The sequence below is a fragment of the Paroedura picta genome, chromosome 11 (genome assembly GCF_049243985.1).
Source record: "Paroedura picta isolate Pp20150507F chromosome 11, Ppicta_v3.0, whole genome shotgun sequence".
NCBI classification, from domain to species: domain Eukaryota; kingdom Metazoa; phylum Chordata; class Lepidosauria; order Squamata; family Gekkonidae; genus Paroedura; species Paroedura picta.
Genome location: NC_135379.1, coordinates 13,852,376 through 13,875,879, shown reverse-complemented (window position 1 = coordinate 13,875,879; position 23,504 = coordinate 13,852,376). Strand labels below are relative to the sequence as shown.

Genomic DNA, 23,504 nt, shown 5'->3' with positions numbered 1-23,504 from the left:
AAATATCACATGTAAAACCCAAAGAAGAAAAGAAATATTACAGTGAAATTGCAGTCCAGTCTAGTTTCCCAGTCCAGATAAGACTGTTCCAGAAGGATGATCTGACCACCAATTGGCCATCCTTTCCCTCTAAAAATGTAACTGTTGGGTAATGCCTAAGATGACTCGCTCAGCTTGTTTACCTTATGACATTTATTTCGTTAAATATTGACTGCCTGTACCTCCCTACAGCAAGGATATTCACTGCCTGTCCAAACTCTGCAGCAAGAGTTGCTGATACAACAGCCCCTATTCCCCTCACTTCTTCTCTAATACTGTGTCATACCGGATCAATGTGTCATAAAACTGCTCACATAAAGAGGGCCAGAAGGCATCTAGAAAGATGCTGGTGGAAATGCTTACAGAATATGACAGTGAGCTGTAGAATCCACTGGAAGATCGATGATGTGACAGTGATCGTGGCAAAGAAATATTATTTCTCTGAGACAATTGCAGCAGCTTGCTCAATTGTTTAAGGTACGTCATTTCAACATCTCGATTCCTAAATCTGAGCCTTTATTGTCTTAGGAACAGACAACCAGCTGCGATAACTTTACAAAGTATTTTGCTGGTAATATAACATGAATGGATGCCACCTATAATGTAGATCAGGCAGAAGAAAAGTCTATTAACTGGGCTGCTTCTGAACCACTTTGACCCAGTGACCCAGTTTTAGATGCTGACAGTACCATGAGATCTGTAGAGGTCACGACTTGTGCACTGGATCCTGGCCCATCACGACTGCTAAAACAATGTAAGAATCATATTAACGAGCCCTTGATGTCCATCATAAATCACTCGCTAACGGCACAACATCTTCCCTCAGCCACTCATCCAGTACTACAAAAATAAAAACCCAACCAACCCTACAAACAAATGGTGTAGCCAGTTATCACACTAATCTGTCCTTCCTGGCAAAAGAGACTGAAAGAACAGCAGTGGACAAGCTCCAGGTCTTTTTGGATAACTCATGCACTTTGGACCCTTTTCAGTCAGGCCTGGCTATGGTTAGCTTTAATTGATAACCTCTGCCTGGATGAAGACAAAGACTATACTTCTTTGTTGCTTATATTGGATTCATCTGCAGCGTCTGAGACAGTAGATCATGTTATCCTGTTGAGGTGAGGCAGAAGCAGATATCAGGGGATATGCCTTGAACTGGTTTAGATCATCCCTCACAGATTCACCTTGAAGAGTTGCCATGCTGAAGACTAGTGAGGAAGCTGTTTTTTGATGGTCCACAGGGTGCAATGTTATCCTCTCTATGTTACTCAATCTTTTTGTAAAGCCTTTAGCAGAAATTATTCATAGCTTTGGAATTGGATGTTATCAATATGCTCATAACATCCCAATCTATCCAAATTCTCTGTAATGCAGTCGAGATCTTGAGCCAGTGCCTGACTGCTGTAGTTATATGGCTTAATGTGGACAAACTGCAATCAGGTAAGATGGAAGTAATGCTGGTTGAAAAGTTGGAGATCTTGAAATAACCTTGGAGACTTTAGCTGGTGTAGAATGCTACAGCTACAACCAGCTTGGTTAAGAGCGGTGGCTTCTAATCTGGCAAGCCGGGTTTGATTCCCTGCTCCTCCACATGCAACCAGCTGGGTGACCTTGAGCTCGCTACAGCACTGATAGAGCTGTTCTGACCAAGCAGTGATATCAGGGCTCTCTCAGTATCACCTGCCTCACACAATGTCTGTTGTGGGAGAGGAAAGGGAAGGCAATTGTAAGATGCTTTGAGACTGTAAAAACAAAACTTATGCTTCATTTCAGCCCAATGTTCAGGTTTTCTGCAATGGCAGAAACAGGACCAGGGTAGGCCTAAGCCAGCGGTCCCCAACCTTTTTGCGGTTGAGGACCACCTCCAGGGGTGGGGGAGAGCCGGCGTCCTGGCACGGCGCACGCGCGGCAACTGAGTTGCAGCACATGTGCGTTTGCGCCAGCAGGGGGCACTAAAGCACATGCGGAGTTGCCACACATGCACGTTTGTGCCAGCAGGGGGCACAAACGCACATGTGCAGCACCTCCACACATGTGTGTTTGCGTCCGCAGGCATGCCGGCGGACGCACCTGCCTCTTCCCCCCCTTCTCGCAGCGAGTAGCTAAGCCAAACCGCTTCAACCCTTCTGGGGCTGCCATGAAACCCTAGTTGAGAAAGCCTGCCTTAAATAGTTCCAGAGGGCTGTTCAACCAGGCTTATGGTTGAAGCCAAGAATAACATCATGAAAATGCTGGACTCCCTGTTCACGAACCTACCGAACGGCCCATAGACGAACATCACCCAATCTCCTTGGAAGATCTGTATAGGTGGTTTTAGTATAATTGTAATGATCTTAATGATTTTAAAACCTAATTTGTTTAATAGTTAAAGAGTTATAATTTGTTGTAATTGTATTGATTTTTTATTGATGTTACTCGTCCTGAGTCAACCGAGAAGAGTAGGATACAAAAATGGTTTATTAATAATAATATAACATTTTAAAAAGCTGGAATGGATTTTGCGTGTTATCTTCGGCATAAAAGCTTAGTCATACATGTTGCTAAAAGAGCAACTTGTCCACTATATATGCTCTTGGACCACATTACATTCTATGACCATTCATTCCCACTTATATATAAAGCAGTGGATACGTGCACTGAAAGGACAAGAAGCAAAGGGAACATTGAATAAAGTATCTTAAAAATAATTTTTCATCCTTCTTCCCCCCCCAGCAAGTACTCAAAAACTGTATTAAGAGAAAATTATCTTTAATCAATTTGTTCCCAAACCATCATCACCCTTAAATATGTATATAATTATACTGTATTGCACTATTTCATGATAATGTGAAGAAAGATTTTTGACTCTTTAGGTTAGGACATTTAAAAAGATTCTTACCTCACTCATACGATTTGCCCAATTATAAGTGTCCAAATAATTTTTGATCCTATCTGTCTTTGTTTGGGATCAACATGGCAAGTGTGCTTGAAACAAGGAAGACTTTGTAATTTCTGAATATTTTTATGTTTACATTATTCAGCATGGGGAATAAAGTTGTATCATGACTACAACATGACTTTCCAATATCAACAGAGCTCAGAACACTTTTCATTGCAATTCTTCATAATTATTTGCTTTGATTGGCTAATATGCTTCCACTCTGTCACTGCAATTACTTCTACCGTTATGGTTGGTAGCTTTTGAATTAGCCAGCTAATTAATCTAAATCTACTTCTGTTAAAGTGATTCTGTTGCCTACAGGGCTGGTCTTTCTTTAAAAATATATATATCAGAATATATGCATTTGGATTGTGTATATATTTACCAAAGCAAAATATCATTCCCACCAAGCAAGACTAACACTGGGTCTGCTGCCCTAATCCAATCCTCTTCCCCTCTACATGCCCAAGTACCCTCTAAGTACACCTGTATTAGGTTATCTGCAGTGGGGCAGAAGAGGGGGAAATTTTATTATTATTATTATTTAGATTTTTATTCCCCACCATTCTTGGAATCGGCTCATGGCAGGTTACAACAGTCCATAATAAAAACCCCAATAAACCCCCATTAAAATTAAGACAGGACATTTAAAAAAAATAGAAAATATGAGTAAGAAACACAGCCGTATAAGTCAACTATCCAACCCCACATAAAAACATCCAATAGGGGGAGTGGAGAGGGGGAGCCATAGCCCGATTGCCAGTAGGTGACCCTGGCATATTGCTGCCTTTGACAACAAGGGGGGTGGGTCCTACCAGATCTTCTACCAGAATCCTACTAGATTTTGTGTAAATAGAAGAAATTACTTTTGTGGATCATGCCCAATGTATTGATGCATGCGACAACTAAGTAAATGACCCTGCATGTTATTTTTATCATTCATCAACTCTGCATTCCACTTTGTTTCATCCATTAAGGATTATCCATTAGATAGCGTTCTGCAAAATGTTAAACAGTCTACCAGAGGTTCATTGTTCTTGCACATTATTTGCCATTATACTTAAATACTGGGGGGGGAAACTCTCTTGCTTTGGCACTGTTTCCCCTGCTTCCAGTACATCATCCTCATTAAATTGTTCTGTTTATCAAACTCTAATGCACCAGGATAAGAATCTTTTAGCTGTCTCATTTATTGCACCTAAGAATATCATTAGTAATTCTATAAAAAACACTTTAGACAACAGGGAATTTAGCCTCTCTCTGTGTGTATACACATACACACATTTAGAAGGGGTTTTTTCTTACCTGTATGGCATTGTATTTTTGAAAATATAAAATTAATAAAAAGATATCAAAGACAAAAGAAAACACAGTGGCTATTTGCTGTTAACACAACCAATACAAGATATGGTTGATAATTACTTTAAATGGTATAACTGAAGAATCTTGCTGCTTCTATACTGGATGTGTCCTCTAAACACAGATGCTCATTTCCAGCCTAGCTATTGCACTGTGTCTTCTATGATTCATCTGTCAAATTAAGCTTCTGTCCACAAAAAGTGTTACTCTTGAAAGTGCTTCTGATAGTCTGTCTGTCTTCTTCTCTTTAACTGGTTTTTCTATATAGGCAAGCAAAGACTAGGAGGGAAGGTGGCGTGGTATAGTCTAATCACATTAGATCTCAGAAGTTAAGAAGTGTTGGATGGGAGACCGTCAACAAAGGTGGTGGCAAACTAGCTTCTCACTTTCCTAGAAAGCCCCTTGCTACTAGGTCACCATGTCAGTTGCAATTGACGGCTCTTATGTCTATAAGTAAGGGATTGTTGGACAGCTTGGTGAAGTGGTTAGGAGCGTGGACTTTTAATCTGGCAAGCCGGGTTTGATTCCCTGCTCCCCAACATGCAGCCAGCTGGGTGACCTTGGGCTCGTTACAGCACTGATAAAGCTGTTCTGACCGAGCAGTAATGTCGGGGCTCTCTTATCCTCACCTACCTCACTGGGTGTCCATTGTGAGGAGAGGGAAACCACTTTGAGACTCTTTCGGGTAGAGAAAAGTGACATATAAGGACCAAGTCTTCTTCTTTTAACAGAAAGGTAGTGGTATGGGACTATGATCCTTCATCTAAGATTCCCCTTCTCCCTAAAAACTACATAAGGAAATCATACTCTTTTCCTGAGAATCATCAGTGTCTTTATAATAACACCATCAGCTATTATACCAATCTTCATTGGCATCTCAGACTTACTTGTATGCCCAGCAACAATTTAATTATAGAAAAGGGGTGAATATTGCAGTGGCCATTAAAGTGCAAATGATGGGGTATATAAATATGCAATGAACAAACCATGTGACTACTTCATACATATTTCAACTATTTGCTAGGAATTATACAAGATGCATTCAATTTAGGAAATATCTTCATACCTTTGCATTTTCAATACAAGGACAGAGAGCCCAGGCTGCACTTGCTTGAACATCTGCGTGAGGATTTTTCAACAAAGACCACAACAAGCGAACACCATCCAAACGGTCAATTATGCTATCAAAGGAACACATTGAGTGGATCAGTGAAAAACATGCAAAATATATATTCCGTGCATTAGCTAACAACGTTACAGGACTTCTTTGTGATTTTTTAAAATCAGTTCATCAACAGTGCTATGTTAGATTATAGTAATTTTTTATCAGCAGAAAATGCCAAAATTCTCCATAAATGGATTACTGTACAAACATGATTGAGAACAAGATATACTTTCTCAGTGAGTCTTATGAGACTTGTACAATTTTCCCCCCACAGCATTTTGCCTAAAAAAAAAAAATCTTTTCGTTAAATTTTGTTTTAAACTGTCATTATATAGTTGGAGCTCTTGTAAACTTAAAAAACAAGCCATGTGACTTTTTAACGAGCTGCATGCAAAGTCAAACTAAAATTCAAACATACTGGTTTCTTTCATATAGCAACAAATACTTTCCAAAACAAATATTTATGCCAAAAAAACTATGTACTTAACTCTATATTGAGTCTATGTTTAATTTATTTACCTTGCTGTATGACATATTTTACATTTCTATGTTGCTAACCTAACATTCGGAATTAAAATGGGTCACACCACAGTGTACCCTTTGTTAGGTACGCATAACGTGCAGCTTGTTTCTTATGCGCTCCCTACTGACAAGGTTAACACTGAATACCGTGTTATAATTGCTTAAACATACTGTAATCAAAGTATCTTCATGTCAAGCTGAAAAATGAATTATCATCAGAGTCATCTTTAAACCATCTGTCTTATGTTTATATATCAATCAGTCTAGGGGATCATAACTTCATATTAAAGTCCACTGAGTACTTTAAAATGGAGAGGAAGACCAAACAAAACTTAATATCCTTTACAAACATGGCTTTGTTGGGGAAGATATGCAAAATTCAAAGCAGATGAAACAAAGATAAAGAAAATCAGACATACTTTGATTTTATAACCTCAAATGTTTAATTCTACAGTTTGTCCACATCTTTAATTGTGAATCCCTTAATTTGGAAATGAAATAAAACACAGATTTTACTCGAGTAAAAAAAAAAATCAAGCCAGAACATCTAATTCCTGCTCATTATGTAAAATGAGTTTGCCAGGAATGAAAAGTAAGTAGAAAATCAGCCCTGTACGTAATCATACAATTATTTTGATGCAGACAGAATGATTTAGGACACAAACTCTTTGTTTAAAATAACTACAGCTTTATATAAATTGATGCAACCTGGTTATATAATTTTGCTTTCCAACATGCAGGTATTGTAAAGAAGAGTGAGGAGCGTCTGAAACATTAAACAAGGCAGGCAGATTTACACTGCCAATATAAATAATGCCGACACACAAAAAAAATTGTATGACAGAAATTGGGAAATCAGATTTCATACCTAGAAGCTGTAATAAAACAGGACAGGACATGCAGCTAGATATAAAAGTAGTATGTAAGTCATGATTCTGCATGAGGGGAGAAAAAGAGTATAAAACTGTTTAAGAATCTAATGCACCACTATGACTATTTATGCACTGGAGGTTTCATGCTGGGCTGCAGGCTGGGGTTTTAGTTGTGGCAGGTTGCCCCACCTCTTCCTGCATCCACACGGGGGAGCATTTGGCCCAGTGCACCTAATCTGCCCCCTATTTGTGTTCCTGCATGAGAGCTGGGTCAGTGAAGTGCCCAGTGCATAAACGGTCTTTACTATATTCTATAGTGAAAATGCTCAAAAGCACTATAATGGTATTTCGTGGTATTTCCATTTTTATTCTTTATGCGCCACTGCTAAAAGTATGCATGGTGACTGAACATCTCACTGCTTTTCTCACTGGTTTTGAGAGATAGACCATTCATATTCTCAAGCTCTCAAAAAACCAAACTTTGCTGCAAACAAGCAATTTGATGAAAGCCATCTAGTGAGTCATAACTGATTTGAAATTCAACACCTGCTTTTCAGACCAAAAATCAACACTATTCCATATGAGCTCACACAAAAAGATAACGTTTGACATTCTGGACTGACAGTGAAATCCTAAACATATGAATATCTTCCAGCCTACTGCAATTTTCTATAAAATATACATTTTAAAAACACTTTTATGAATGTTGCAACATTACAAGATCTTGATTTTGTTTTCCAGTCTTCCTTTCCCCATCACTGGTCTCACTTCTTCTGCACCTGCTGACTATACACCTCTGTACTGAGTTTGACCAGTGAAAAATACTAAATTCTTCCACAGGCATTGCATCTCAAGACGGTTTCATGTAAGGAAGTAAGCTTTCATTCACCATAGTTTACACTGAAACAAAATCTTGTTGGTTTTTGAGATACACACACACACACACACACACTTGATACCATCCTCAGTTACGGCTCAGGGTAGTTCACATAAAACATTGCAGGGGTAATACATAGAACAATCTAAGATTATAACACAGTCATAAAATAACATACCAACAATGGTTCTAAATTAACAGAATTGCAATGGCTTTTGTTAACAATAATACAATAAGAACAACAACTTAGAAGTCAGGCTGGTTCACTTCATGGAGGGGGTGTCTCAGGGGGGACCAGTGGATGTTGTTGGTCGGTCGGACTCAAGCAAATGACTGGTGGAGGAGCATTGCTGTTCCATTCTTGCTGGAAAAGACTTAACAGCGCCACTCTAAATAGAGTTAGGATGATGCAGTACCACATTTACCTCTCTGGAATTCAAATCTTCAGATGAATTCATTCCTTGGCATTGTCCCAATCTCACCTTTCTTCCTGCAGTTTCCTCTCATCTGTCTATGGAAAGCTACTTCTGTCCTAACTCAGAATGGTCCAAGCATCAAGAGATAAATTATTCCCTTGCTGTAGAGCTTGGAACTTTGTCTCTGGGCTTATTCTCTTCATATGAGATGGCCATAAACATTGTAGCTGGGCCTAAGAGCTTACAGAGCTGCAAAATGACTAGGATTTAGCCCTTTCCAAGGAGGATAGTATGCCTTAAAAACAGGATTTAAATAACTATCATCAGGTAAGGATTTCCTTTTTCCTATTAAGAAGCAGAGCAGGGAATAAAACCCCCAGGGATCATCAAGCCTAAAATTCTCTTGTTTGAGCAATATCCTAGCTAGAATAATGAGATTTTTTAAAGGCCTTTTCCAAGAAAACTGTAAGTGCAAGTGCAATTGAATGGTGGAAAAGAGGAAGGCTATAGATATCCAAATAATCAAATGAGTTAAATGTTCTCTGGAAATTCAAAAGAAGATGTATGTAAGGACAATACATTTCCTTAAACAAAAGGAAAAACTGGATGTCAAAAACCTTTTTTCCTCAAGTAAAGCAAGGTGGGAAATGAAGCAGCATAAAGGTTTCATGAAATCTTAGTAGAATTAGTGCCATTTCACATGGGCCTTGGATCACATGTTCCATTCTGATCTCCTTTACCTGCTTGTACTGCTCTTTTCCCTAGAAAGCTGGATGTGTTTCCAGCAAATTGTTTTTTTTCGACTGCCTGATTCTGCACTGCTTACCTTGAGTTCCTGAGATGACATTCTACAAAGGCTTCAAGTTTGCCTAGAGATATATTCTTGCAACTAGCTCTGGCTAAGTCCCACCTGACATGTATGGCCCCAAAGCCACTTTAACAGCTTCCTAAACAATGCACAGAAGCCAGTCTTGGTCACACTACCCAACTGATTACTTGCATATTATTGGGATATATTTGCATAGATCTTGGTTATTTTTTTAAAGCAGCTGCCTATATAACCAAGAAACCATTAATATGTCAATTTTTAAAGATTTCCTGGATTTCCACGGCTGCATTTGTTTTACTGCCAAGATAAAAGTTCTAAATGAAGTCTCTCTTTCGGCATGTAACAAACCTTAACGTAGAGCAAACCGCTTTTGTGCACTAATAATTTGATATTGAATATTTCCAGGGTAAACAAGCACCAGACTTACTCAGCGGCACATGCATACACTCTCAACATCTGTTTCTTATATTTATCATCCTTTTTGTTACGCCACGATATGCCAGGGCTCTTGAGAAGTCTGACTGCCTCTCCTGCCAACTGAGACCACATACACAAATGTAAACAGTGTTATACTGACTATATAGATTGTACTCCCTGGTAAGATTACAGGTTTCCAGTCTTGCAGAGCACCATCTCATCTTTTGGAAAACCACAATTCAGCTCTTGCAAATTTAAAAAAAATTGTTACAAACTCCTTTGATAAATACTATTATAAATCAGAGACTCAAGCTCCATCTGGTTTGCTTTTTTAATTTTAAATCCTGCCTGTTTCAGTGCATTAATCTTTATACTGAAAAGCTACATTTGAAGTTCAACACACACAAAAGGGGATAAAACCAAGTTGCGCTGATCTGTAACTTTTGTTCATTGAGTATCTTCTGTGCAGACACACATGGGGATTGCACATGAGCAGGCCTGCCGTTGGATAGGTCTTTACAGATAAAAGCCTCCTGTGGATGCTGCATGCTGGAGTCAGAAAACTGTCCCTGCCCAGGGACTTATGTCTTCCTGCACAAAAAGCCCTCAATGAACAATAGTTACAGGTAAGTGAACTTTTGTTTTCATACACGATCTTCTGTGCAATCTCACATGGGGATTCTAAGAAGCAACTCACCAGGCAGTGGGGCATGCTCTCCTCACTTGGACAGTGAATGAAGAACTGTCTTGCCCATCTGAGCCTCACATCTCACTTGTAGATCCAGTGACATACAAACATGCCTGCCAACTAGGTGGCAGCTTTAAAGAGCTCCATCAATGGCACTACATCCAGGAAAGCTGGGGATGAATATTCAACAAGAATGCCAACCCTTTTAAATTGTCCTTTAAATAAACACTGTCAAAACATTCCCGTTTATCCATGTGGTCTGATACTGCATTGGTTTGTTTTGCCGAGGTCATGCATTTGGTAAAGTTCCAACGGTAACACTGGGAGGGGATACTTCCTCCATTGTGCTGCAATGTCATCTGTCCGCCACTCTGGCACATGCTGCCGGAAGGGCCCCATGGGAATTGTAGTTCATGGACATGAACCATCGTACCATCCCACCCCCTGTGAAGTTTTTAAAAATCACCGGCGAGCCCAAAACGGGAGCCTCCGCCCATAGCCTGAAGCAGCTCTGCTTCCTCATTCTCCTGCAAGACGGAACTGGCATTTCAGACAGCTGATGAGCCAATGCAAGGCAGCACAGGGAAGACCCCCGTTTTGTCAGCCTGATAAACTGTCAAACAACATTCCCTCCTTACCACCATGGTCACTGATGAGAGGTAGACTGCTACTGCAAGTAATTACTTATGTGATATAGTTCTACAGAGAAGCTAGTTTTTTCATCTAAGGAGTGTTCAAGGAAGGCTGTTGTAAATACCAAGCATACTAGCAGAAGTACTCCTTGGGCTATTATGCAATAAAACAATAAAGTTATCTGGGTTGCCAGGGAGACTGACTGCTGACACTGAGAAGGCAGAAAATCAGCAGCAGGCACCTCATGCTCCCATTGGTGGATGAGGGACTGTGAACAGAAAAGGGGAGGAAACTAACATTTCTGCATTAAAAAAGGGCGTCCTCAGTACCGTCACACAAGAAAAGTCATTGCAAAGCTAGTTTTAGATACTGCGCTAAAAAAATGCAGTCGACGCTATGAGGAATGGCTGCCATGCATAATCAAAAGTAACATGATGGGTTTCACACAGCAAAAAACGATCCCATGTGCAGAAATAAAAACATCTTTTGGGGCAGACTTTTTGCAAGGTTTCCTGCCATCCATAATAAACCGTGCAGTGCTCTCTGAAGGCTTTTATCTGTAAAGACCTATCTGATGGCAGACCTGTTTATGTACAATCCCATGTGTGTCTGCATAGAAGATTGTTGATGAAAAACCCTGCAAAATACAGAATGAATGCCAGTTGGGAAGAATCAGTAAATTATACACAACTACAGTTGGGAAAGGCCATCCAAGAGCATGTTCTAAAACAAACTACTTACTGCTGTGTAACAGAAGTTTTCCCTTGGATAGGAAACATGTTTGTGATCCTGTAAAAAGAAGACGTTTTCCCTACAGAAATGCCTAATAACATGATTTATTGCTAATCTGAGGCCTCTGTGGTTGCAAGCGCTTGACCCTTGTTGTCAGCACTGAAAACCTTGAATGTCAGGTGGAGTCAGGCTATTACTAAGCTGAAACAGATATAATTGACGGGGGGGGGGAATGACCTGCTCCCATTTGTTTCCGCATTTTGAAAAGTGGAGATATCTTGACAGAAGAGTTGTAGTGTGAAATCACATATGCATTTATAAAGAACAGGAAGGTTCTGTAAGTTGTAAAATCAATTTTTCTGCAAGGCCATCTACCGATTCAGAAACCTGATATGAGCACCTTTAAGATCACCTCTCTCTCTTTCACACATGCATACTAAAGGATAAAATACACTTCAGTGATGTGTGAATTGTGCCTGACCGCTACCCAAATCAGCAACAACAAAAGTACAAATACAACAAAACTCCTGAATGCTCTTCACCTGATGCTGAAATTTTAAGAGATTGCTACTGGCAGAGATATGAATGGAGAGCAATCCCTAATTGGGAAGTTGCAACAGGAACTGTCACCTTGTTTTTTGCTCATATCACTTCAGAGGAAAATATTAATTGGTGGGAAAGTATGTATGGAAGCAGATGGATCTTTGGGTATCTCTCATCCCAAGTTGTTATGGCTCAAAAGTAATGACCAGTTCTTTGAACCGGCCTTGGAAATGAAGCTAGTGCAGTAGTCTTAAGGCTGGCACAACATGATCCCTGGAATTTATACCAGTCAACAATCTGTCTGCTGTATTTTGCACTAACTGAAGCTTCATTATCAAAGACAGCCCCATGCAGAATGCATTACAGTAATCTAACTTGCAAAGCAGCAAAACTAATCCAGGTGTTCTTGGATAAAAATGATTACCTAGCCCCTTTTCTACCTTGATTCAGACATGGATACAGTATAGAAACCTAGCTGGTTGCCCTAGCAGATCATCTACTGTCAGCTGACAGGGAATGTATACACAAGTGGACTGGGAGGCCAACACAGCCCTGGAAAGGCCCCAAACATACACACATATAGAAGGAGGAACGAAGAACCAACCATAAGAGAGCTAGTACTGTGGCATCATCCTTACCTGCCAAGGTGGTGCCTTGGCTGCTTGCAACTTAACTGGATTGTACTTTCCTTGCCACTGGACTGACCTGACCTGGTAGTCTGAGGAGAGGCGGCTCCACCGGGAAAAGTCCCAGCAACCATAATGGCCATTTTGTCCCTGAATGTACCCCTGCTGATCCTCTTAAACCTCAGCATTCCCTGAAGTGGAGCAGTTGCCTGAGCCCATGGCTTTTGGTAGGACCAATTGCTTAAGACACACTGCCTCTACCACCTGTCTGCATGGCCTTTCCCATTTGCTTTAATTATTCCACTACCAGTGCTCCCCATCAATGGAGAACTGCATGTAGGTGGTACGCATGTGACAGCATGCCTGGTGCACTGCATACGCTGACCAGTGCCAGTGATCTTCAAATGTTTGACTAAAGGCAAGCTGTGACAGCCGTTTTGTGCCTTCTTTGGCAGCAATTTTGTGGCAACCATTTTGCGATTGCATCCACCATATCCACCACACTACACCATATCCAAAGGAGCCCACAGACTCAAAAGGGTTGGGACCCCTCCTGTAGGGTTTTCAAGGCAAGAGATGATCAGAGATGGGCTGCCATTGCCTGCCTCTGCATCACAACCCTGGTATTCCTTGGTGATCTCCCTTCCAAATACTAACCAGAGCATCCAAGATCTTACAGAGCCAGGCATCAATATACTATATGCCTTTTAGAAAACAATATCATAACAAGTCTCACTTTTCTAGGAAAGGTTGCCATTGGCATACTCATCAAACCTGGTAGATGATGCTACATACATCAAGGAAATCTGCACTTCTATTTACAGACCTGGCTTTGGAGCATCCCCAAACTGTGAATGTACTCCTTTAGATAGAATGCAACCCCATTCAGAAAAATCTGACAGTTCAGTCCTTGATCGCTTCTCGGCCTTTTGGCTAAGATCAAGTGTAGTATCTGTTCTTATCAGTTCAAACTTCAGTTTATTGGCCCTTATCCACCTTCCAAGCACCCGTTTAAAACTTCCACTAATCTACTCAGCTCAAACGAAAATGAGAAGCAGAGCTGGGTGTCCTCTGCATGTTAATAAGACCACTTTCCAAAATGTTTTTTTTCTCCCAAAATTATCAGCATCTTTTCTCCCTCTAAAACAAGGTGAGCTTTGTGAGGCCATCATTTTGGCAATTATCTGTTTTGATTCTGGTGCTCACATGGGCCAGTTTTTACTTATGAAATAGTCCTATTGGGCCAATAGGATCCAAGTACAACTATCCATTTGCATTTGTAGGTGGTTTACTTTGCTGATAGATTTCTACAAAATTAACCTACAGTTCCGCGTGAAGCATACTGTAGAGGTGGTCCCATCTATGCATAGCTTTCCAGCACTTGACTTAACTGTGTTCACATAAGCCATGTTTACACTTCTGCACTGTCTTGCCACTGGGTGACAGCCAAGCCATGAGAACAAATGCCCCTTTCAGGAAATGGGAATCACTGCACACACTCTGAATATCAACTGACTGAGACAAAATAGACCGGGGAGGAGGAGAAGATCGCTATCTCCCTCTTTTTTTGACCTTGTTGGGATATAAGTAGAGAACTGTGCCACAGCCTTGTGGCCCATATTAAATACAGTGAAAGCAAACGCCTGTCCAAATATCTGATTGGAACATATCTCATTAAATTTAAAGGTTGGGAATCACAAGCTACACAGGCTTTACATTATACAAGTCAAACACCAGAAACTCTGTTAATAAAATATCGGTCCTCTTTGCTGCACACTCTTCCTGTGTAATTGCAAAAAAGAAAAAAAAATTAATTTCAGATTTGTTTAGTTTCCACATGGAACTACTGAAACATTAAGTTTAAATAGTACCTCAGGAAAGCATTTTAACGGTGCCAGGTATGCAAATTTACCTTTTAAAAGCCTAAATGTGCAGAAAATTTCGAAAGCATGCTTCACTCAAAAAAAATCTTAAAACAGACAAGTAAGGTATCCTTATTTATTAAAACATTTATATCCCATCTTTCCTGGTGGTTTCCAGAGGTTTACAATAATAGTTAAAAGCATTTTCAGTTCAAAAGCAAAAGCAAAAACAAAACACCAAATTTCCTCTTCCCCCCCCCCCCCCCCACAAATAGGATTAATTCTTTCTTAGCAGCTCCTATCTCCATTTTCTTTGTATTTGTTGGTCTATGACTGTCCCACCCTGACACATTATGACACACTTGGATTGGATGCTGGCCTAGCCCAGGAGCGTGAGGGAAGAGACAAAACTACCTGCTTATATACTACTTCTGAAATGGCACACAAGAGGCTTTTGAAAGTTCATAACAAACAAAATATTTTATTTAACTGGGAGGGGAAAGGGTCAGGTGGAATCAGGGGTAGGATGTATGTAATAAAAGCAGAGGTAACTTTGTAATCACACTAAATCCAGCTAAATGTCTGCTGCTAGAGGGCGGCTGGAGCAGTCATGAAATCAGACTGCTCCCGCAACTAAACAGGCCCAGCCCAAACACAGCCACCAAAAAACACCCAAATTGATCATACAAAAAAAAAAGAAAAGGAGAACAAAAAGAATCCCACCAAATTAATCACAGAAACCTCTAAGGAACGCAACAGAACGCAACAGAACAAGATTTCAGAAATCCCACAAAATAGAAAAAAGAGAAAATAACAACCAAGAAGAACGACAAAGAGACAACGAAGAAAGACGGAAACGGTAAGAAAATCAACTAGAACAAAAACAGAGGGAAACCAACAGCGGCTGTTGGGCAAAAACCAGTGACTGTCTGCTAGGTTGGGCTACCACGGCTGAAGGAGCTCGGCCGGAGGAACTCTGAGCTCGCGGAAGCAGCTAAAAGGAGCTGATCTCTAAAGCAACCTGTCAGCACCAAAGACAAAGCTGCCCGCTACAAAGGGACCGTCCGCAGCCCCTCAAACAAAATCGGACCCTCGTCCGCCGCCATTACATCGCGCCCACTGCCGGGACCTGCAGCCACCGCCGGAGCAGAGCCGGATCAACGCCGCTCCACCGTCACCGAGCAGAGCCGGACCCCGACAACTTCCACCGCTGCTGACCCACACCCACCACCTGCAGCCGCCGCCTGAGCAGAGTCTAACTGCTGAAGCTGCCCCACCATCACCACGCCAAGCCCACCTTTTCGCGCTCTCGAGCACCACGTTCCCGACCGCCGCCCACACGCGCTCCATCGACCCGCGCTTCCTGACCACCGCTGAACAAGACTGGCCCTGGTCACAGCCGACCTACCATCCCCAGACTCTGCTGCAGCTGCCCACATCTCAACGCCGTGGGTCCCTGCCGCAGCTGCCGGGGAACAAGGAAAGGAGAGGAAAAGAAGGAAAGGAACACTAACATAATCTAATAAGGAAGAAAGAGAAGTACCAAACCCTGGGGGGGGGGGGGGCCCTATAAGGAGGAGGAGGAAGACACAAACAATCGGACATTAATTTAATTAACCAATTCCAGAAAAAGGGGGGGGATTGTCACGGGGCTTCTACAGACTCTGCGAGGGGGGGGGGGGAGAAGAATACAAACGGGCATAACTTGTACCCAGAAGGGGGAAGGGCATCAAACAACTAATAGAAATTAAGCGGGAAAAATTGAGCGGGACATTTGAGCGGGAAGAAAATCAAACGGAGAGGGAAAAGATCACAAACGGAGATAACTCCGTTCCAAGAAGGGGGAAGGGACGCCAAACAAACTACCAGAAACTGGGCGGGAACAAATCGGGCGGGAAGAAAAACCAAGCGGGGAAACTGTAAACAGAAAACGGAGGGGGGGAGGGTAAGGGGGAAGAGAGCGGGGGAGAAAGAAAGACAAGACACCAACCAAACTACCAACAACTGGGAAAAAATCAGGAAGCAACATTGTGATGTGCACAGAAAAGAGGGGAAGGGGAAAGAAGGGAAAAAGGGGAGGGGGGAGGGGAGAAGGGGAGGGCGGAAAGAAGGAAAAAAAACAGGAAGGGAAGGAGAAAGTGAGAGGAGAAAGGACTGAAATAAAGAAAAGGGGAGGGGGGGAAGGGGAGGGGGGAAAGAAGGAAAAAAAACAGGAAGGGAAGGAGAAAGTGAGAGGAGAAAGGACTGAAATAAAGAAAAGGGGAGGGGGGAAGGGGAGGGGGGAGGGGAAGGGGAGGGGAGGGGGAAAGAAGAGAAAAACGGGAAGGGAAAGAGAAAGTGAGAGGAGAAAGGACTGAAATAAAGAAAAGGAGAGGGGAGAGGGAGAAAGGAAATACTCCAAAATCAAAAAAGAGGAGGAATCAAGAGGGAGTCAAAGATAGCCCAACCTTCACTAGCTACCAACCCACACCTGACTTATCCCCACCCCCCTACCCAGCCATACCAAATTAAATCAACATATCCACCCACCAATCAGCCAAAACAATAAACCCAACACAATTAAACACCATCAACTGACCTACCCCAAACCCACCCAAAACAATTAATTCTACCAATTAAATAACTAACCCCCACCCCAAACAACTGATTCTACCCCAAAACCACCCAAATAATCAATCCTACCAATTAAACAATCAATCACCATCAATTGAACACCCAACCCAGCCTGAGGAAATTAGCTCAATCAACCAATTAGCCCAACTTACCAACCAACCCAATAACTTGCCCCCCACTTACCAAACAACCCTACCATCCAACTGAACCACACCCAATTCATAAACCTCAGTCCCAACCCAACATGAAATAACACACAGATCACTCATACACCACACACCCCTGGATTGGGCAACCCTGAGGTGCCACAATAGGCGATCGGGACTACCCCTCCAGGCTCCCACAACGACACACATCCTACACCCAACACATAACTACACAAGTGGAACTGGGAAGCCCTGAGAGGCTGTAATTAGCGATCAGGGCCAACCTCCCACAGATACACAAACTCACACACACAAAGACAGAACCGGGGTTTAACAATCAACCCCAGCCAAACCACTGAACCAAGAATTGAACCAACAGTGTCCATACAGCTCACAATGCCTAACAAATCTGAAGAAGGAGGAAAAGCAGGGGCCTTGATAGGGTCAGGGATCCCAATAATAAGGGGCAAAGGCAGGGACAGCGGATGGCGGAGGTACATCAAACCAAGGGGGCCGAAAACCAAACATACTCAGGCCCCCTCCAGACTCCGCCCCATCCCTCGTGACACTAGGGTGGAGGCAAAGGTAAACAACCCGCCTCTGACACTGGTGCTGTGCAACGCCAGGTCAATAAACAACAAAACCTCTACGCTGCAAAACTACTTTGTAGAGCAAAGAGCGGACCTGGCGTGCTTGACAGAAACCTGGACCAGGGAAGGGGAGACAGTTGCCCTCAAAGACCTAGCCCCTGCTGGGTTCTCTGTCCTCCACCAGTCCCGGACAGCGGGGCGGGGAGGAGGGGTGGCAATCCTAACCCGAGAGGCTTTCTCCTTTAGAGCCCTCCCTGCGCCGTCAATACCAGGCATTGAATGTGTTGGCCTCGGATGGGGATCAACCGAGAGCGTGGCCATCTGGTTAGTATACCGCGCGCCCACTGCACCACCAGATGCCCTGCCTGCCCTGCTAGAGGCGGTGGCGGCCTGGACGCTACAGTTCTCCAGTCTACTAGTCCTGGGGGACTTTAACGTCCATGCTGAGCTACTGTCCTCTAGAACTGGACAGGACCTAGTGTCAACCATGGCAACACTGGGGCTCTCGCAATTTGTTGTTGGCCCCACCCATCAAGCAGGCCACACCCTGGACCTTATTTTCGGCGTAGGTTTGGATGTGGATCTGGTCACAACAACAGCCGTGCCATGGTCAGACCACTATGCTCTAAAGGCTCGGCTAAGGCTTCCACCACCTCCTCAGTTGGGCGCCGAGCAAATTTTAGCTCGCCCGCGGAGACTTATGGATCCAATAGGATTCCTGAACGCTCTGCGGGAACCAATGCCTCCCGGCACTTCTCTCAATGGCCTGGTCAGTGACTGGCATGACAGACTGCTGACTGCCATTGATGAGATAGCTCCCCGACGCCCTCTCCGGCTCCGTCTCAAGCGAGCTCCCTGGTACACCGAGGAGCTTCGCGACAAGAAACGGGAACTGAGACGGCTAGAGCGAGTTTGGAGGAAGACTCGTGACGAAGCCTCGAGAACATCTTATAGAATGCAGATGAAAGCCTATGAGATGGCGGTGAAGTCAGTAAAACGCAATTTTTACTCGGCTACCATCGCATCTGCAGACTCACGCCCAGCTCAATTGTTTAAGGTAGTTCGATCCCTCACTGCCCTGATTGAAGGGCAACAAAACAGTAGCCAATTGGACATCAGCTGTGAGGCATTTGCGAGCCATTTTGCAGACAAAATCTCGACACTCCGCCACGACCTCCCTCCAACCTTAGATACAAAAAGTGAACTAGAGGCCCCTTGGCCGTCTTTGGAGAAAACTATGAGTAACTTCAGACGACTCACGCTGGCCGAAGTGGACAGGATACTAGCGACAACAAGACCAACTACATGCCCACTAGACCCTTGCCCATCCTGGCTCTTAAAAACAGCCGGCATAAGAATAAAGGGCCCCCTCCGGGAGATAATCAACCTATCTCTCACAACAGGAGAATTCCCGGAGGGTTTGAAAGAGGCCGTGGTACGTCCACTGTTGAAAAAAACATCTCTAAATCCACAAGAGCCTAACAACTACAGGCCCGTCTCGCACCTAGCATTTCTGGGCAAGACGATAGAAAGGGCAGTCGCAAACCAACTGACGGAGTACCTGGAAGAAGCTTCGGTCCTAGACCCATCCCAGTCTGGCTTCCGGCCTGGCCATGGGGTAGAGACAACGCTAGTCGCCCTGACGGACGACCTCCGTCGCCAGTTGGACCGAGGCGGGTCGGCACTGCTGATATTATTAGACCTCTCAGCGGCGTTCGACACAGTCGATCACGAGCTTCTAGCTCGCCGCCTCATCGATGCTGGAATACAAGGGACAGCCCTTCAATGGCTGATCTCCTTCCTTCAGGATCGTGGACAGAGGGTTGCAATAGGAGAGAAAACATCAGACCGCCGGCAACTTACTTGTGGAGTCCCACAAGGAGCGGTCCTCTCTCCTATCCTATTTAACATCTTCATGCGCCCTCTCGCACAACTGGTACGGAAGTTTGGGCTGGGTTGCCACCAATATGCAGATGACACCCAGCTCTTCCTCCTGATGGATGGCCGCCCTGACTCTCCCCCAGAAGCATTAGCCAGCTGCCTGGAAGCAGTGACGAGATGGCTCAAGCAGAGTCGTCTGAAGCTCAATCCTTCAAAGACGGAGGTCCTGTGGCTGGGTAGGAAGGGGCCATGTGAGGAAGCGCGCCTGCCTACCCTGGATGGCGTGCAGCTCTCTACGGCTTACTCCGCCAGGAACCTAGGCGTGATTCTGGACGCCTCCCTCACAATGGAGGCCCAGATCACAAAGGTAGCGCGGCTGGCATTTTACCATCTCCGCCAAGCCAAACTACTAGCGCCCTACCTGGCCCCGGAACATCTAGCCACAGTGATCCATGCGACGGTCACCTCTAGACTGGACTTTTGTAACTCGCTCTACGCAGGCCTGCCCTCAGCCCTGACCCGGAAACTACAACTGGTTCAAAATGCAGCAGCCAGGATCCTCACAGCAACACCGTGGAGGTCTCATATCCGGCCTATTCTCCACCAGCTGCAATGGTTACCAGTTGAATTCCGGATCAGACTAAAGGTTCTGGTTATTACCTTCAAGGCCATACGCGGTCAGGGCCCAGTGTACCTGAGGGACCGCCTCCCCGCCTATGCCCCCAAAAGAGCTCTGCGCTCTACTACCACCAACCAGCTAAGGATCCCTGGCCCTAAAGAAGTCCGTCTGGTCTCGACCAGGGCCAGAGCATTCTCTGTTCTGGCCCCTACCTGGTGGAACGAGCTCCCAGAAGAGATCAGGGCCCTGACGGAGCTTAAACAGTTCCGCAGGGCCTGCAAAAAGGAGCTCCTCCACCAGGCATTTGGCTGAGACCAGACATAATCAACAGCGACCAAGGGCCCCTGCTCCCCCCCCCACCCCCCCCTCAGAATTCAATAAATAAACCACCCCCCTCAGAATCCCATCAATAAGCCCTGGACCTGTTTGTAGTACTATATTGTTATACCGTTATATTGTGCTGTTATTTTGGTTACAATTATTAGTTATCAGTTATACATGTTACAGACTGTTTTATGTATTGTTCTCTGTTATGATGTAAACCGCCCTGAGCCTCCGGGGAGGGCGGTATATAAGTATGATAAATAAATAAATAAATAAATAAATAAATAATATTTTGCTTTTCAACGAGATCTTTGAAACTTTGAGGAGAGAGGCTTTCTTTTCAGTTTCTATTTTAACTTGCATAGGTTTCTGAGTTTCATTGACACTTCACATTTAGAAAGTAGGAACGTACAACAAATTTCTCTTTACACAGACCAGAGATCACTCTTATTTCAATTGTTATCTCCCTTTTCACTGGGCAAGAACTACTTCTCTTCATCACTAAAAATAATGTACCTTTCGGGCTTGAATGGGGATTCTCGTGGATCCACTCACTCCTTCTGCCACTTTCTCAGTCCACAGATGGTGCTAAATTGTTTCTTCTTCAATTCCCAACTGTCATTTCTTAACTGATGCTGTCCACAGCATTCCATTTGACCAGCCTGCCACTCAATGGTGCTCAGAGTTTGTGAGGCATCAACACTTGAGGGTCCGTCACTTAAAAGATCCCTGCCAAGTCAACTCTCTCAATTGTCAAAGCAAACAGGCAGGTCTTGGAGCGCCTCCTGAAGATCTCCAAGGAGGGAGTCCCTCTCACATCTTCAAGGAACCCATTCTACAGAGCTGGAGTCAAGGTGGAGAGGGCCTGGGCTCTGGTTGATGCCTGATGAGCCACCCTAAGTTGTGGGATAGCCAGCTGATGCCTGCCTCAATAAATGGTGCACAGGGACATACAGTTAACAGTCCCAGCTCATGAGATATTTTAAAATCAGCACCCCAAATTGAACCTAGGAGCAGACTGGAGACAATGCAGCTGTCTCAAAACAGGAAACATGTTCCTGGAGGCTAGCCCATGACTATAGTGAGGCTGCCGCATTCTGGACTAGTTGTAGTTTCCAGGTTGTCTTCGAAGGCAGCCTGATGTAGAGCATATTGCAGTAATCCAGCCGTGAGGTAATAGAAGCATGGATCAGTGCCAGAGTGAATGAAATAACTGGTGAATTAGATACAGCGAACCTACTTTCTAACTAGCAAGGCATGGTCCATAAGCACTCTAGCTCTTAAAAGTGCTCAGAAAAAGCCAACATCATTCCATCTAGACCAGAACATCTAAGTCTGAAAAGTTACTGATTTGCATGTCATTGGCTTTTGACCCATGACTTATTACACCCTATTTATTGATGAAATTTACAAGCCCTTCTTTCTCCCAGCAACTGGAATTCTCATATAAGCATGTACATGAGCTATGAGGACACACATCCACAAAACTTATCCTGTAGACTCATTGGGAGGGAAGGGGGGTTGCTATAACAGATTGACACTGTGCTGCCTTGCTGATCCCACAAAGCAGGCAAAGATGATAGCCAACACATCTGTTCCACATAATATATTTCTCGTAAGGCCTTGGAGGAGGAGTGTGTCTCATGGCTTAATTGCCACTCACTGCTTAACACCCACTCAGGGCGGTTGCCCCGCCTCTGAATGCCTCCTCCTCCAGCCGGTTTGCCTGTCTGTCCAGCAGCCAGCAAACCTTCCGTCCCCCCACCCCCTCTTCCTTCCACTTCCCTCAGAGACTGCAGATCCCTGCTGCTTGAGAGCCACCCCTGCCGGTGAGTTCCCTGTCCGGGAGCCTCCAGCCTGTAGCCTTTCCAGGTCCTGGGGGGAGGGACAGCCCATCCACAGAGTTCTTCTACCCCAACCCCCAAATCTAGTGCCTGTTGTATTCTTGAATGCAACGGGCTTGGCCCCTAGTCTTCCCAATTAAAAGAAACTTCTCTACTGATCCTCTTACACTTGCAGTTCTGGATGTAGAAGATATTCAGAGAGCCATACGACTGTCTCAGCGATCTGAAGTTATACTGCTCAGACTACAAGCCCTCATGCCACATGGCAAATCGCTTTTGAAACTCAGGGAGTTTACTGAACAGTTTGTGATTTGGCATGAGGAAATCCTGTTCAGACAACAACAGTAACAAAACCCCATTTGGACACGGCTGAAGTAACTTATTTGGATTCTGGCCACATAGCCCAAAGTAAAGAAGAAAAGAACTGATGTACGTTTCACACCCACTCACAACAAAGCCATCAGCGGCAGGAGAAAAAACATTAAAACATAGTGAAACATCTGGAGCCTCTTTCACTGGATATCCAGCTTTGTAAAACATGCCTTTGGGATGCGCAAACAGGATTTGCTAGCATGTAAAAGACGTTTGTTTAAAAAAAAAATAGTAAAACTTACACCATATTTTCAGGTTCTGTTGCACAGGCTCCCACTGCTTTGGTAACATTGACAAGAAGAGCCTGGTTGGTTCCAGTGAGTAAAGCAACCAGAGATGGAATACCACCACACCTCCGGATAATGCTCCGATTGGCTTGTTCTTGACAACACTCCCCTAATGCTCCAACAACGTTCACGAGGACTTCTTCTGGTTGGTCTGTCAGCAAGCCAACCAAGGTTTCTATAGCCCTGTACTCCCTGAATCTGAAAGAAAACAGCGGAACGTCAACATTAATTGCTCAAGAACAATAATCTACAAAGCTTTTCTCTTTAAAAAGCAGCAGTACGCCAGGGCCATCTATGGCGCTGTGTTATGGCTCCCTCTTGCCAC

At 43.9% G+C, this 23,504-nt stretch overlaps 1 protein-coding gene and 1 pseudogene across 4 annotated transcripts in view; one reads left to right on the top strand and one right to left on the bottom strand.

The window, feature by feature from the left end:
* The window catches only part of ODAD2 (outer dynein arm docking complex subunit 2), a 73,123-nt gene that overhangs the window by 17,539 nt on the left and 32,080 nt on the right, over positions 1-23,504 (bottom strand). For all 4 annotated transcript variants that reach the window (XM_077303474.1, XM_077303476.1, XM_077303475.1 and 1 more), the window contains 2 exons: positions 23,135-23,377; positions 5,388-5,502 (listed from right to left, as the gene is read on the bottom strand). In XM_077303474.1, the coding sequence (XP_077159589.1) occupies positions 5,388-5,502; positions 23,135-23,377 (358 nt within the window). The remainder of the gene's footprint in view (positions 1-5,387; positions 5,503-23,134; positions 23,378-23,504) is intronic.
* Positions 13,555-13,642, top strand: LOC143821165 (U2 spliceosomal RNA; annotated as a pseudogene).